Source organism: Onychostruthus taczanowskii, unplaced genomic scaffold, assembly GCF_017590055.1.
Source record: "Onychostruthus taczanowskii isolate IOZ18803 unplaced genomic scaffold, ASM1759005v1 scaffold26, whole genome shotgun sequence".
Lineage (NCBI taxonomy): Eukaryota > Metazoa > Chordata > Aves > Passeriformes > Passeridae > Onychostruthus > Onychostruthus taczanowskii.
In genome coordinates this window covers 7,173,508-7,187,805 of record NW_024499906.1, presented here as the reverse complement: position 1 = coordinate 7,187,805, position 14,298 = coordinate 7,173,508, and the positions used below count along the sequence as shown (strand labels likewise).

General features: G+C 41.4%; 1 protein-coding gene across 10 annotated transcripts in view; it reads left to right on the top strand.

The window, feature by feature from the left end:
* CAB39L (calcium binding protein 39 like) overlaps positions 1 to 14,298 on the top strand; it is a 61,613-nt gene that overhangs the window by 22,969 nt on the left and 24,346 nt on the right. For 9 of the 10 annotated variants that reach the window (XM_041407227.1, XM_041407232.1, XM_041407235.1 and 6 more), the window contains one exon: positions 4,002 to 4,150. In XM_041407227.1, coding sequence (XP_041263161.1) covers positions 4,049 to 4,150 — 102 coding nt within the window. In that variant the 5' untranslated portion in view covers positions 4,002 to 4,048. The remainder of the gene's footprint in view (positions 1 to 4,001; positions 4,151 to 14,298) is intronic. The other variant, XM_041407234.1, reaches the window with a different exon arrangement.

Below are 14,298 nucleotides of genomic sequence, written 5' to 3'. Positions count from 1 at the left end.
CACATCTGTAAAATACTTCTGTGTTTGTCTGTGGCACCAGGTGCTTGCTTTCATCATTTCTCATGGTAAGTCCTCAGCTTGAAGCAGATATCCATAGAATGGTTTGGGTTGGAAGGAACCTTTAAAGGTCATCTAGTCCAATTCCCTCTATCATGGATGTCTTCAACTAGATCAGGTTGCTCAGAGTCCTGTCCAATCTGATCTTGAATGTTTGTGGGGATCTGGAACATCTACAAATGGTGTCTCCTCCACCATTCAGCATTATCCGATACTTTCTACTCTTGACTTTTATCCCATTTTTCTTTCTTTGGTTCTTGACTCCATCCAGGTAATGATATTCCTGTCCTGTTTTGTATTGATAATATCTTTGTATTTTCAGTCACCACCATTTTTGGATAGACTCTTAATTCCTATGCCTCTCTAAATATGATCCCATCCACAGATTGCTCTTGCCTTCTCAGTCAGATGATACGATAATTTTCTTCTTCAACTAATTTTTGGTACTATATTCAAATCAGTGCATTTCCACATTAGATACATGGATTCTACTCTGTTTTCTCTGTTTAAAATATATTTATAAGTGATTGTAGTATGAGCTACCTTTGGTGAGCCTGTGTTGCATTTTTTTCAGTTGTCACTCATCGTAGTTTTTCAGTTATTTTTAGACTGGTTTCTTGAGAGAGCAAAGCTTATGTGGTCACACTGTCCATTTCTCATCCTAATTCTCTTCTCATGGTAACTTATGAATTTACTGTGAAATTTCAAGCAACCTTGACAGAGGACTAGATGCCTGGAAAAAAACAAGTTCCAAAAAACATACTGAAAATAAGTTATGTAAATAACAGGGCCTCTGAACCAAATTAGTGCCTCTGCTGAACAGAAGACCTTCCAAGAAAAAGCTTAGAGAGCAGAGAGCTGGTACAAAAAGGAGGACAGAACAAAATTCCCAGCTGTGATAAAAGCTTCTTTAATAAGAGCTTGTGCTTTCTTTGATTCTGGGAACTCCAGTCATGGGGAGAAAGCTGGAGGAGAGGAGTCCTTGTTTTGCCACTTGCCTTATTGGATAACCAGCCATAAGACTAAGGAATACAACTCTCAAATCTCGGCAGAGTGACTTTGCCCCCATGTGCTTCTACCTGTATTTGTGAACAGCACGTGTCTCCCTGGAAGATTCCTGAGTGGGCAACCAAAAGGTTCTGCAGCTGCCAGTATATATTTTCTGAGTGATGGATCATATTTTGCCAAGTTAAAAACTGTATCCTGAGAAGGGATAAATCCACAAAATGTTATTTCAAGCACATCTGTGGCTCTTCCCCCTTTTCTGTCTGTCCCTCTCCACTTGCATGAAGCAGAGGCTTTGCTTTGTATCTGAGATTTTGCATCTAATGAAGTAATGCAGAGACTTGGCTCTGTTCAACAGAGCAATGAATTAAACAGTTTCTTGAGTTCCTCGCTGCCCTATTATTGGTGTTTTTGCTGTTGTGATTAAGATGCTGGTAGGGTATGTAGTAGGAAAAAATGGTATTTTATCACTGAGCAGTGCTCTGGTGACTTGCTGGAGATACTGGAACTATTCAGTGGAAAAGTGCTGGTTCTATGGCAAAATTAGTGATTATTTTAACTACAGACACATTACCCTAGACAGCCATGTAAGTTACTTTTTGAGAGGAAATAATAATTTATTATCAGCATTTCTGTTAGAAATGTGAACTTCATTATTTAAAAATCTCAGAACCTCCAGCTCATGAGTACTTAATTTAAGAAAATCAATTTATCTCCCCCTTTGCTTTTCTTTGTGTGAAGACTTCTGAAAAGAAAAGATGAAAGGATGACTTTAGCAATCTGAATATATCTACCCCACCCTGGATGAAAACAATTCTTTTCTGAAATGCAACTTGCCTGTTAAGCTCCTGATTTCAGACTCTCTCTCTCTCTTGCTTCATCACATCCTCATGCCATGCCTTCAGGATAATAAAAACATGCAGAATCAGGTCCTTCTCAAAGTGTATTGTGAATTATTAATTTCCTATTTGCATCGCATTTGGGACTACGGAGTGCTTGGCGCTTGCTAGCAGCATCGAAACAGCTTTATGTGCAGCATCACAGCCTTTTCCAGTGCTTGTGTGTGCCCCAAAGGGTCACTTGTAAGTACACCCAGGCTTCAACCTTGCTCCTTGTCAGGCTGAGGTGGGACTCTGCTCTGGTGATGGGCGCTGCCAAAACTTGCACCTCTGAGCTGCATGGCAGCAGGACCCTGCAGCTGGGAGCTCAGCTGAGGAGTGAAGGTCACATAGCCAAAACTGGAAAAATCAAAATGAGTTTGAACAGGACCGTGAGGAGCTTGAAAATAGGAACCTGAGAGTGGTGAGGTTTCAGGCACTGAATGTGAAAATATCCCTGTAAAACTGACCTAGCAACAAATGAGAAGCTATATACAAACTCACCTATTTTGGGCACTGTAAAATAACTTCTGGTTTAAATAAGACATTCAAAAATATTTCCTGTGTGTCATAGAAACTCTTCTTGTAAAGATACTCTGCAGAAGTGTTTTGAAATTATTTTAATAAGAATTAGGACAAAATATGTATAGATTTTGCTTTTAAAGTTTGAATTAATTTTGTACTTGGCTGTTTTAGATGGCTACTATTTATAGTTGCAATAGAATGTATGCCTAATCTGAGTATTAATTCCATAGGTTATTTGGGGATTAGCAACACATGGATGTATGGCTCAAATGGGATCATATTTCCTGATGGACTTTGTAGTGTGCCCATAGTAACAATGAAGCATGAGAGGAGCTGGTTCTTCAGGACCACTGGGTTTTCTTTCCACTGTGTCTATTGTGCTTCTTTAGTTCTCTCATTTGAAACTTCTCGTATAAAGCTTTTTAAAATTGCAAATATTGGATAATAATGGGATTGAAGTGGTTTGTGTGTGTATTTATGTTTTCACAACTGATTGTACAAATGTATGTGTGGAGGAATTGTGATTTTTTTCTTTTGTTGTGCAAGGAGATGAAAGTTTGATATTTTTTGCTTTTTGGTTTATTTTTTTTCCTTTTACCTATTTTTTATTGTACAAATGGGAATGCAGTCCAGAACAGTGCTGAGCTTCTAACCAGAACATATTCCCATCTGTAGTCAGTCATTGACTTCAATAGATCTTTGTACTGGACCCTCAGAAAAACCCATAAGAATTCACAGCCTAAGCAGAAAATGAGTTGCTTGGTTTCTTTCATATATAAATACAGTGATGTAGAATTTGCCTTTCTAACCATACAGAAGAAGAATGTTTCAAATTAAACAAACAATCCATTTTCATTAGAACTCTCAGTCTGTCATTTAAATGTAATGAATATGTTTGTGTTTATATTTGGGCCTGATCCTCTGCTCTTTATTTAACTCAGGCAATGTTCTACACAAGTGAGATCTGACCCACAGATTCTTGAAGTCTGTCAGACTTAGGGGATAGCTTAAACTGCTTCCTCTCAAGGTCCCCTAGGCTGCCAAAGCAAAGCAGCTGAAGAAGAAGGAGAGATGGCAGAGAACATGGGACTCCAATTTGCAACGCTTTATACAAAGTGTGCTTTTGCTGTGCTGGCACCTACAGTTGGTTTTCTGCACTGTGATGGAGCTGGTGAAGTCTGACAGAAACCCACATAGGAAATCTAGTGGAGCCTGCCAGATGTGGAGTGTCCAAAATACATTGGACATAGACATGGACTTGCTGGAGTGCTGACCTGTAGGTCAGAGCTTCCTGCAGGAAGCATCCAGCTCCTGTGCAGGTGCTGAGTAGTTGCTTTTCATGTTCTAATGGTGCCTTGTGAATCCTCAATGAGCTTTTAAGATCTACTCCTGAGCACTTTCACTGCTCCACTGGGTGGTTGAAGCGAAGTGTAGTGCCTGAGGTGCAGCATTTTCTTGTTCAAAGTGTCTATGTGTGTTTTTATTGCGTTTTTGTGTAAGTCTTAAAAGCTGTTTTTGCTTGTTGTTTGATTTAAGGCAGTCCTCTTCTATCCTGGAGGAAGAAATCCCGGTGAAGGAAGACCATGCCTTTGTTTAGTAAATCGCACAAAAATCCTGCTGAGATTGTGAAAGTTCTGAAAGAAAACATGGCCATATTGGAGAAACAAGAAAAAAAGACAGACAAGGTATGAGGTAACGTTGTAGAAGACCAATAAGGTTTTCATGCTGGGGAACAGCAGAATAATGGGAATAACACTGTGTTTGGTCACTGCCCTGACTCTGCAAGTGCTTGCCTGTGGATGCAGCTGTGTGTTTGAATGGTTCTGCTGAAATCAGGGAGCTTTGCATAAATAAAATACATAAAATCTGGGGCTCAGACAGAAAATGCTCTCAGACAGAGATCCAGGAACCTCAGCCAAAACAAAGGTTGATCTCTCACTACTTTAAGCAGTGATGAATCTAGCAAAACAGCTTGGAAGGCTGTGTGAAAACTATTGTACTGTTAATGGCAGTTAATAGCAGGATAACAAATGAGGTTGCCAATTAATGTGTAGGTACCCACAGAGAAAATCTGTACTTCTGATATACACTGTTTCCAGAAGCCAGGAAATCTGTATGTGTCCAGATGTGTATAAAAGAGATCTCACTCTGTTCATCCTTTCTAATGTTCTGGGTGCCAGTGCTTCCTAAAAGAGCTGTGCTACTCATTTTCTATTTATAGAGCTAGGCTTTTCCTAATATTACTGCTCTCTTCTAATTCCATGCCACAGACCCGAGTTACTTTTGCTGCTTTTCCAGTGACCACTTGATAGGCACAACCCAACACACAAAATCCTCCCAGTTAGGAATTTGAGCTTGCATAATTAAAAGAAAAAAATTATTTTTAATTTTTTGCATCTGAGATTCTGGCCCTCCACACTATTGCTGTGGTAGAAGTATATGGTTTTACTTAACAACAGACTAACTTTTAACTTAAAGTGATTGCCAGTGGAAGCAGAAATAGCTGATAAGAGACACTAATACATTTTCCATGGAGCTGATGTTTGCATGCGTGCATGTTGCGCTTCCCCCACCTTGTGCAGGAAGTTGTATGAAAACAAACCCAACCCAAAAAGTAGCCTTTTACACCCTTGGTGAAATCCTCTTGAAACTTTTTGGTTCATAGCAAGTAGCTCAGAGTGTGTTAATTACGTAAGGTAAGTCACGTGGATTTCTGGGAGGTCTCTGGTATTTGATGTTTCATTCTGAAATACCTTCAGTAACCTGAGAACGGAGAGAATTTGACTCTGAACTAAAACATAAAATAAGTAACTAAATAAATCAACAGAATCTATTCTGCCCTGCTGAATTCATCCTTTGGAGCCTGATTAAAGAAGACTTTCAAAGCAGAAGTTCCATACTTGTATTTCTTTTTTGATCTGCTTTGCAAAGTGACTCCTTAGGGTTGTGGTTTTGAGAATTTTTGGCTTTGAGCTGGTTTGTATATTTGGGTGTCAGTGACAAGGAGAAATTCAGACTTCTTAGAAAATTGAGTGCTCGATGTAAATTTTTTGTGGAAGTCAGAACAGCTGGTGTGTGTTTTCCTCACAGAGCAAAAGATACAGAATGTTTCCCTGGCGTGTTAGAATGGAAACTGCTCGTGAACTTAATGGTGCTTATTTTCCAGGAAGGGGCTGATTTTCACTTAGTTTTGGTGTACTTCATTGCTATGGGGTAGAGGCTGTTCCTGGGGTGAATGGGGGTGACTGGGGGAGATGAGAGAGGGGGACAAGGCAGTTTCTTCAACAGCAAGGCAGAAGGTGAGGAAAGGCTTTTTTTTTTTTGATTGGTTTAAGCTTATGTGGCCTGTTGACTCAGGACTTTGCTGTGATGTCAAGGAAGCACACAGTGTCCTTTCCTTGCAGAAGGAAGGGTTTGAGAGTCCTTGGCAGTTCTGCCTTTCATCTAAAGCGTTCCACTGAGCTGTCCTGAAATAAATACCTGTTAAAGAAAACAGCTAAGTTTATTCTCCTGAGTTTATGGAAGTAAATCATAAGGACTATCTTTAGTACTGAGATGGTGATAAACTTTAAAAACGGGCAGGAAAAATAGGTCTTGCAAAACCACCCAGCCCAATCACACCTGCTGCTATCCATTCAGGTTTGTGAACTTAGTAATGCCATTTCTAAGTGTTGTTTGCAGTTTGAGTTGGAGAAGACAATGGGAAAACTTTCAGTGGCCCACAGGTTTTCAAAATATACTCAGTAATGCTAATGACTAATGTCTTTTCATGAGAATGATTGGAGAAATGCAACTGAAAACAAAAGCAAAGAGAGGCAAAGCACAGTGCTGTACTCTGTGCTCTTGAAAACCTAGCAAGGTTTTTAACTTTACCTCCAATGTGATTTCTGGAGGGAGAAGAAATTTGTCAAACTGTCATGAAAGGGCCTAAAGGTTTAGCTACTGCAAGAGCCAGAGACCCTGGATGTCTCAGAGCTGGGTTTGGACCCTGTAGCCGTGTGACCTGAGAGGTTTGTGGCTTAGGGCTGTCCAATTTTTTTCAGATTTCTAGCTCCTAGTCTGCTGTAAGAACTAAAAGAGTATTGTTATGTCTGAGCATAAGACCAATCCAGGGTATAACTCCAGAGCATCCCTGATTTTGCGTGCAAAGTAGTTTCCAACTAGGACTTGCTTCAGATGCTTAAACAGGAAGATTTATCCTGTGACAATTAAGCTGTTACTGTAGTACAGCCAATGTGGTATGTGGGTTGAGACAGCTAAAAGCTGCTAATACAGGCAGAATTGGCAGAGAAGTGGGACAAAGCCTGAATTAACTGCAGGGCTGGCAGAGAACATCCTTTCCTTTCCAGCTGAGAAATCATATGAGGTGAAGATGCCATGGGCAGCCAGGAGGGCACAAGGTCAGACAGAGAGGGGCTTGATGCTTCTAACACAGCTTTGTGCAACTTTCAGCAGGAACCATCTGTGTCTGAGAGGGGATGTTTTAAATAATGCAAAAAGGATCATTCCTGCCAAGCTATGCAGTGCACAGGTAGAGGGAACTTTGCAGCAGAGCAGTTAAGACTTCTCAGGTAATGGGAAGAGGGTGGAGGATATAACTTGATAAACAGGATGTAGAGAAGCCAGTTGCAAGTGTAAAGGAAATTCTACATCTTTTCCAAGGCATTTACACATGCACACATCATACACAGGGGTTTGCACTCTTCCTTCATAATGCTTTTTGTTACTCATGCAATAGTACCCATTCAAGCTTTAACTAAACTCTGTTGACTGCACTAGCATCTGTCTCCTTAGATAAGGATTGAATTTGACCCACTTTCTCCACGTGTCTAATTTTTTTTTTAAACTATTAATGTGTGTTGTGTTGCCATGGTGCTTTCTGATGCTTTTTAAACACACCCAACTGAAAAACAGGCTAAGTGTTGATGTTTGGTTCTTACTTTTTTATGTGGGCTTTCTTGTTTGTTTGCTTGCATGGATATATGCATGCTTAAAGCTTTCCCTTTTTCTCAGCTACATTCTGATGGTTGATAGACAACAGGTTGAGAAGTGCCAGCACATCTGGCTCCTTTTCTTCTGAAGTGCCCTTTCTGAAACCTTGTTTTTACAAATTTTTAAAAATAATATTTGTTTTAAAGAAGGGATTGCAGCACTGGCAAATTTAATACAATAATTAGAGATTAAGTAGAGTAAGACAGCTGAAAAAGTGGACTAAAATGTTCTTTATCAACAATCCTCCTCTCTTCCAACATCTGAAATAAAATAAGGTGTTCTTGGAGCATATACAGTTGCTGACATCCTGTTTGGGCTTTGATGTGGTGAAGAACAATTAATTAAGTTTTATTGCAGTATTATATAAATGTCATTACAATTTAATCTCAGTTATGTAGAACCAATCAGTCCTTGAATTTAATGAGAAATGCCCACTCTGGAACTACCTAGAAAAGCAGGAAAGTATTTAAATACATAGTAAAGAAAGCCTTCAGAGCTTAGGCTCTCTTCCTTCTTTGTGGCACAAACTCCTGTAGCATTTGGAGGATGCATGTGAGTAGGGATGAAGAGAAGAGAAGCCATGATACCAAAAGGTCATACCTGTTGAACCTGAGGAAGAATGGACAGCGTGTGACACTCTGGTCACACTGCTTCATTTATTGCTGGTGTGTCACCGTGTCTTTGTTGATGGCTATTGTAAAGGAGCTTTGATAGAAAGGGTGCCTGACCGACCTCACAAAAAAAGAGGTGTGACATCCTGGCTTCTCAAAGCCTTGTGTTCAGGTCCTGAGCCTGAGCACAAAGCACAAAGCAGTGCGGGTGGCATCCAGTTTGTCCCTGAAGGACGTCCTTGAGCACATCACCCTCCCGCTGCTAACCAAACACCTTCGGGTGCGGCACTGACTCAGTGCCATCTGTGGTGCCTACAGGTTTGGTAACATTTTCTGAACCTGCCCTGCAGCAAAAGCCTTCCAAGTGTCACAGGCTTTTAATTTAGTGCAGCAAACGGATCTGAGGTTGGTTGAAACTTGGTCTAATCTTTGCATGTGGTCTAGATGGGCTGAAAGATTTGCAGTTTCTGGTATAGCTGATCCAAGACAAGGGTTTTTTGTGGAAAATGAACCTAAATGCATTAGAGCAGGTTCAGAGCACTGTGCTGAGTGCTTTCCTGCCAGGCAGAACTGCAGGCTGCAGTGCCTTTAGTCAGTGTTCAGAAGCATAGTGAAGTGAGATGTAAAAATAACCTGAAGTGTCACGCTTCTGCCTCTTTCACTTAAATCTCTCTAACAAGACTGCTCCTTCAGGTAGGTCACTGCAATCTGTCCTCCCTTTCATCTCCACTTGCTGTAACAAATTTGGTGCAGTTCAGAAGGGTCAGGAAAGCAGCGTTTTATTAAGGCTACAATTAAAAGACATCAAGATATCTGGAACAAATAGTTCTATCAATAAATCCTGCTTTTTTACATAGCAACAATGAAGCCATTCCTGGCTGCTGTTCACCTTGCTGGCTGCTGCATTGGTAAAGCTCTGGGGACTGGTGTGTGAGATGAGGTGCATGTGGAGAGCTCTGTGTGCATTTGCATGGAAGAACAGTTGCGTGACTGCCGGGAATGAGAATATCCATGGATGCGATTCTGCAGCTGCCAGAGCCGGTTGCAAAATTGCTTTCCATTTCATTGCTGCACACAGAAACCAAGGGAATGAGATAAGAAGGGTTTGGCACCCCTTCCCCCTAGCTCTGCATGTCCTGGGCTTTTGTGGAGCGTTTCGTGTTTCAGCTTCCCTGTTCTGCTAAGGCCTGTTATTGCTCTAGAGGTGGGAGAAACTCCAGATACTATCAGGTTCTGGTGCCAAGAGTTTAAACCTTTCTCTTCTGGTTGCTTTTATTTTTTAAGGACCTTCAGAACCTTTAGTTCTGTCTTAAGTGTAGGTTTAACAGTGGGAAAGGAATTTATGTCCCGGTAGGGCAAACCTGCCTTGTCCATTTGATCAAACATCCTTTTAAAAGGCGTTTCCCTGCTGAGCTTGCTTGCCCAAATTGTCTTTGCCAGCTTCCTTGAGTACTAGTCCATAATGTTTTGCTGAATAACAGATGTCAGGACTCGTGATCCAAAATATCCACAATTTGTCCCTGTAGATCCATTCAGCATGAAATTGCATCAAGAAAAGTCAGTTGGGGTGATCTTGAAGTTATGTGGTTGCTTGATTCAGATTCTGCTAATGGCTTTTCTTGGGAATCCTTACAGTTGCATGTAGAGAGAGCTGCATTGGCACTGCTTTTTAGGAGAAAAATTGGTTTGAATCCCACAGTGAGAATATTTTTAAACCAGATAAGACCAAATCAAGGAGCTATATGCTTTTAGTTGCAATATATAGCATGGAGTACTGGCAGATCACTGAATCACACATTGGGGTATTTAACATCGCACTGGCAGGCATCTCTGTGTGTTACTGTCTGCTGCTGTGCAAGAGAGAAACAGTTTATAGAGAGATTTTGGACCTGGAAATGTGCTAGGTACACAAAAAGAACCTGTATGTGCCTATTTGCCATATTCTTGTGGCTGTCCCCTCCACAGCCTATCCCACACTTGAAGATCAATCAGTCTTTCAGGGAAGACTTTTTTCATATAGAATTTCAGGGAATCATTTTTCTGTAAGCTCCTTTCTTTGTGTTATGTTCCCGTTATGTCAACAGTGACAAAACTTTGATCTGTGAGGAAAATAAGCCAAGACAACAATCTTCAACTTATAAAACTTCCAGCTCTGGTTGAAGCTGTTGGTAGGTTTAGAAAGACACATAAATACTTATAAGAATCACCTTTATGAGAAGGGGATGTTGAACATGTTTATAATTTAACATAAAGAAGTTGTGCAGGCTTATCTATACTGTCTGTTTTCCATCTCCATGCCTGTTGTGGGTCATCTAATCCAGTAGGGTTGGCAGAGTAACCCAAGGATTGTTAGATTTCAACATTTACACAAAATCCTGTCTTTCAAAATGGACCCAAAAACCTCTTGTGGGGTTGATGGTCATTATAAACTACACTCTGTGGATGCAGACTCAGTTCCTGTTGGAAAGAGACTTGTTGGAAAGACTGGAAACTTGGCTTAGGAGGTTGAGATCCTGACATCTGTGCAGTGCAAACAGCTAAACTTGTGTGTGTGCTGGGAATCACCTTGCATTTCATTCTCACTTTTTTGTCCCTACCTGCAACTTTTGACTGTCCAAAGTTCAGCATATCCCACTTTTGACATTAGTATGTCTATGTATAAGCTGTTCTGTTTAGCATTACGTGTTTAGTTTTCTCCTTTCCTTTTTTTTTCCTCTCTATTCACAAGACCCTCCCTAAATATAATGGCATAAATTCAGACATGATGGAAAGGACTTGTACCTAGAGGACAAAAGAAAAATCTGCTGGAACTAAGATTGTGCCTAATTGCAAGAGTGAGGCAAATGGCTGAAGTGCTTTGATATTTCATGAAATTGTTTCTTTTGCACTGTAACTTCTGCTGGAGTGATGGTTGCAGCATTTTGCTATTGTTGCTCTTGCTACTGATGGAAAATAAAACGTAGCATGGAAGTCATAATAGACTTAGGGGTTTCTAGTGAATCCTTTGTATTTTTTTGTCACTGAAATTCTGTTTGTGACACCACTGCGGGGAGGATTTCTTGCTGAGGCTTTTTGTTGGTTTTTGCAATTTTTCCTAAAGAGGTTCAGGACTGGTCTGACTTCTTATGCAGATATGTTTCTGTCATCTTGTATTTTCCATGTATTTGAGTGAATAAATGTGCTTTGCTGTTTGTTTTGGACAGATGTTGGGTCTTTGGATCTTGGAATGTCTTTTTTCTCTGAGTATTAAGAAAGTTTCCATCCCAGAAACAGTGCTTATGTACTTAAAGTATTATTCTAAAATTGCTGTGAGATTAAGTGGAAATGTCAAAAGGGAGGCTGTTAATTTAAGAATCTGTGTTTGGGATTATGGTTTTCCTCCAGATATATTGTGAGGGATATCCACTGAGGAGCGGTCCTTAGATTTGACCGTGAATAACTTTCAGTGGAGAGTAGCACATCAAAACACAGACCATGGAGAGGCTGTGAAGGGGGAGGAAGTGACACATGAACTGTAAATTGCATGTGGAAAAGCTGAGGAGGTGTGCGGATGGGATGGCAGGTGATTAGAGAAATCAGCTGTGGTGGTCACTCTGCCCACAAGCACCAGAGTTCTATGTTTCATTTTCTCACACTGCACTTTCTGGCCTCCTTTTTGAGAATTAAACCTGCAGACCTTTATTCTACATATCAGAAAGGACTACTTATACTTGAAAGAAAAGTGATTAATGGTTTTTTAAACTACAGAATGCCGGAGATATTCACACCCAGCCCAGCAGAAAGGGTGGAAAGCCAAAAATGTATGGGCTTTGCCTTTGAAATGAAAATATTTCCCTAGCTCTTATAAAGATTTAGAGCTTTAGTTTCTAAGATAGAGCCCCTGTTGTTAATCCCATCTGTACTCTGTGGGATATCTCAAGTGACACACGACTAACATTTGAGGTAAAAATAGGCTCTTTTGCTGAGCGATGGTAAGGAACATCAAGACTTCTGCTGTTAGAAGTTATCACACAGTCATGCTCATTTACACGCTGCTCATGCTGACCTATCTCAGCCAGCAGAAATCTGCAAGTAGGTACGAAGAGACTGGAGGAGAGCAGCTCTTTATGCTGTGCAAAATCAATGCTTAAATATTCCAAGTAGCTGCAATGTAAAGGTGGCTTTTTACTGTGGTTGGTTTTGGGTTTTTTTAAGACTTCTAGGGTTTTTGTATAATTTTTATTCATTAATGTGAATAAAATCAGTGATTGAAAATGTTGGTAGATCAGCAGCAGGTGGGAGATGCCTCTGCAGAGCACTGTGGGTTTATGTTAGGCAGATTGATGGGGTGGTATTTCAAAGCATGATGCTTTTCCTTTCAACGTAAGTGAGAGATATATAGAAATTATTTATGTGGCTTTGAACGTCCATTAAATTCCAGTTAGCTTTTACAAATCACTCTTGGGTTTTCTGTGTTCGTCTTGATCTTTTTTTTTCACCTGCTATGCTAACAAAAGGCTAACTTCAAGTTAAGGTTTTTCAAAGATGTGAAATGCTGTCTTCAGCATCCTGCCTGGCAGTTTGCTGTCATTCTCAGCTTTCAGACCTGTTCCTTCCTTCCCACTCCCTGCCAAAGAATCCAATTGGCCTTGCTGCAGGTCATGTGTGTATTAAATATAACCCGACCCAGAAGGAGCCATTGCCTCCGTAGCCCCGTGGCTGGAGCAGGTGGGATTTACAGCACACACATCCACACGAAACAAAAAGTACTCCTTTCCACCACAGAGTCTTTATTTGTTCAAAGTGGAGCATAGCTGTGAGGAGAGCGGAGCCAGAGCTGCCATGCTGCAGCCAGTGGTACTTTTCCTTGGGAATGGGTATTACCACTCACATCTGATTTTAACCTGCTGACTGCATGGATGCTGAGCTGTTAGCTGTTTACAGGCATGTCTCTTTCCTTTCCCTGTCATAATCCTGCTGGTCAAGGTCCTTTGTAAGGTAATTCTGATTCATCCTCTACGTTAGGTACCTGAAACATTGCACAGAATGAGTATACTCTAGGTGGGAGCAAAAGATGTGAAAGATCTATTTTACTTCACTTGGTGGCAGATGTGGAGCTTTACTAAAGCAAATTGTTTCATTTAAATTTCTCAACCTGAGACTGAAGTGCCTGTGTGCTCAGTGAGCAAATTCCTTGTGGAAGATGCTGGCTCAAACCACACCTGATGAGGAGAAATGAGATGAGGCAATGTGAAGCTGTCAGGCTTTGGCTGGGATAAAGTGAATATTTTTCCTAGTAGCTGGTAAAGTGCTGTGTTTGGAATTTAAGATAAGAATAAAGTTGATAACATTCTGATGTAGTAGTTGTTGCAGAGCAGTGCTTACACTAAGTCAGGGCCTTCTGTGCTCTTCAGCCCACCCCACCAGCGAATGGTTTGGGGCACAAGAAGCTGGGAGGGGACACAGCTGGGACAGCTGGCCCCAGTGGGCCAAAGGGATATTCCACAGCACATGGCATTATGCTCAGCACACGATGCTGGGGGGAAAGCTGGCCCAGGGCTGCTGCTCAGGAGCAGGCTGGACCCTGGGTGCTGAGCAATTGCACTGTGCATCACTTGGTGTTTATTATTGTTATTGTTGTTGTTATTGCTACTATTTATTCCTTCCTTTTCTATCCTATTAAGCTGTCTTTATCTCAACCTAAAAATTTATTTCCTCCCCCCATTTCCTTTCCCCATCCTACTGAGGGGGAGTGAGCAAGGGGCTGTGTGGTGTTCAGCTGCCTGCTGGGCTAAGCAGTGCCGCAGGGCTGTGAGGATTTATTTGTGTTGCCAGCAGAGGAGCTGGGACAGCCCATCAGGAAGCAGTGGATGGGGAGGCAGCCCAGCAGCCACCCTCTGGTGGGAGCAGCCACCTGGCTTGGCACCTTCATCTGGCACCTTCATCTTGCTCCACGTGTGCCGTGGAGCCCACTGGGGAGGACAGGGGCAGCAACAGTGAAATTGCTGCTGCCTCTGCAGGGCTGTGCCTGCCTCCAAACCTGTTAAAGGATCTCACTGGTGCTGCTTGGTCATTGCTCTCTTGGCCCTGTTTTATGCCCATGGACAGGGCTGTGCCTGCCTCCAAACCTGTTAAAGGATCTCACTGGTGCTGCTTGGTCATTGCTCTCTTAGCTCTGTTTTATACCCATGGTCTGTAAATGATGGTATGTCATGTATAAATTGAATTTACCTTGTGTAAGGCCTGCAGGG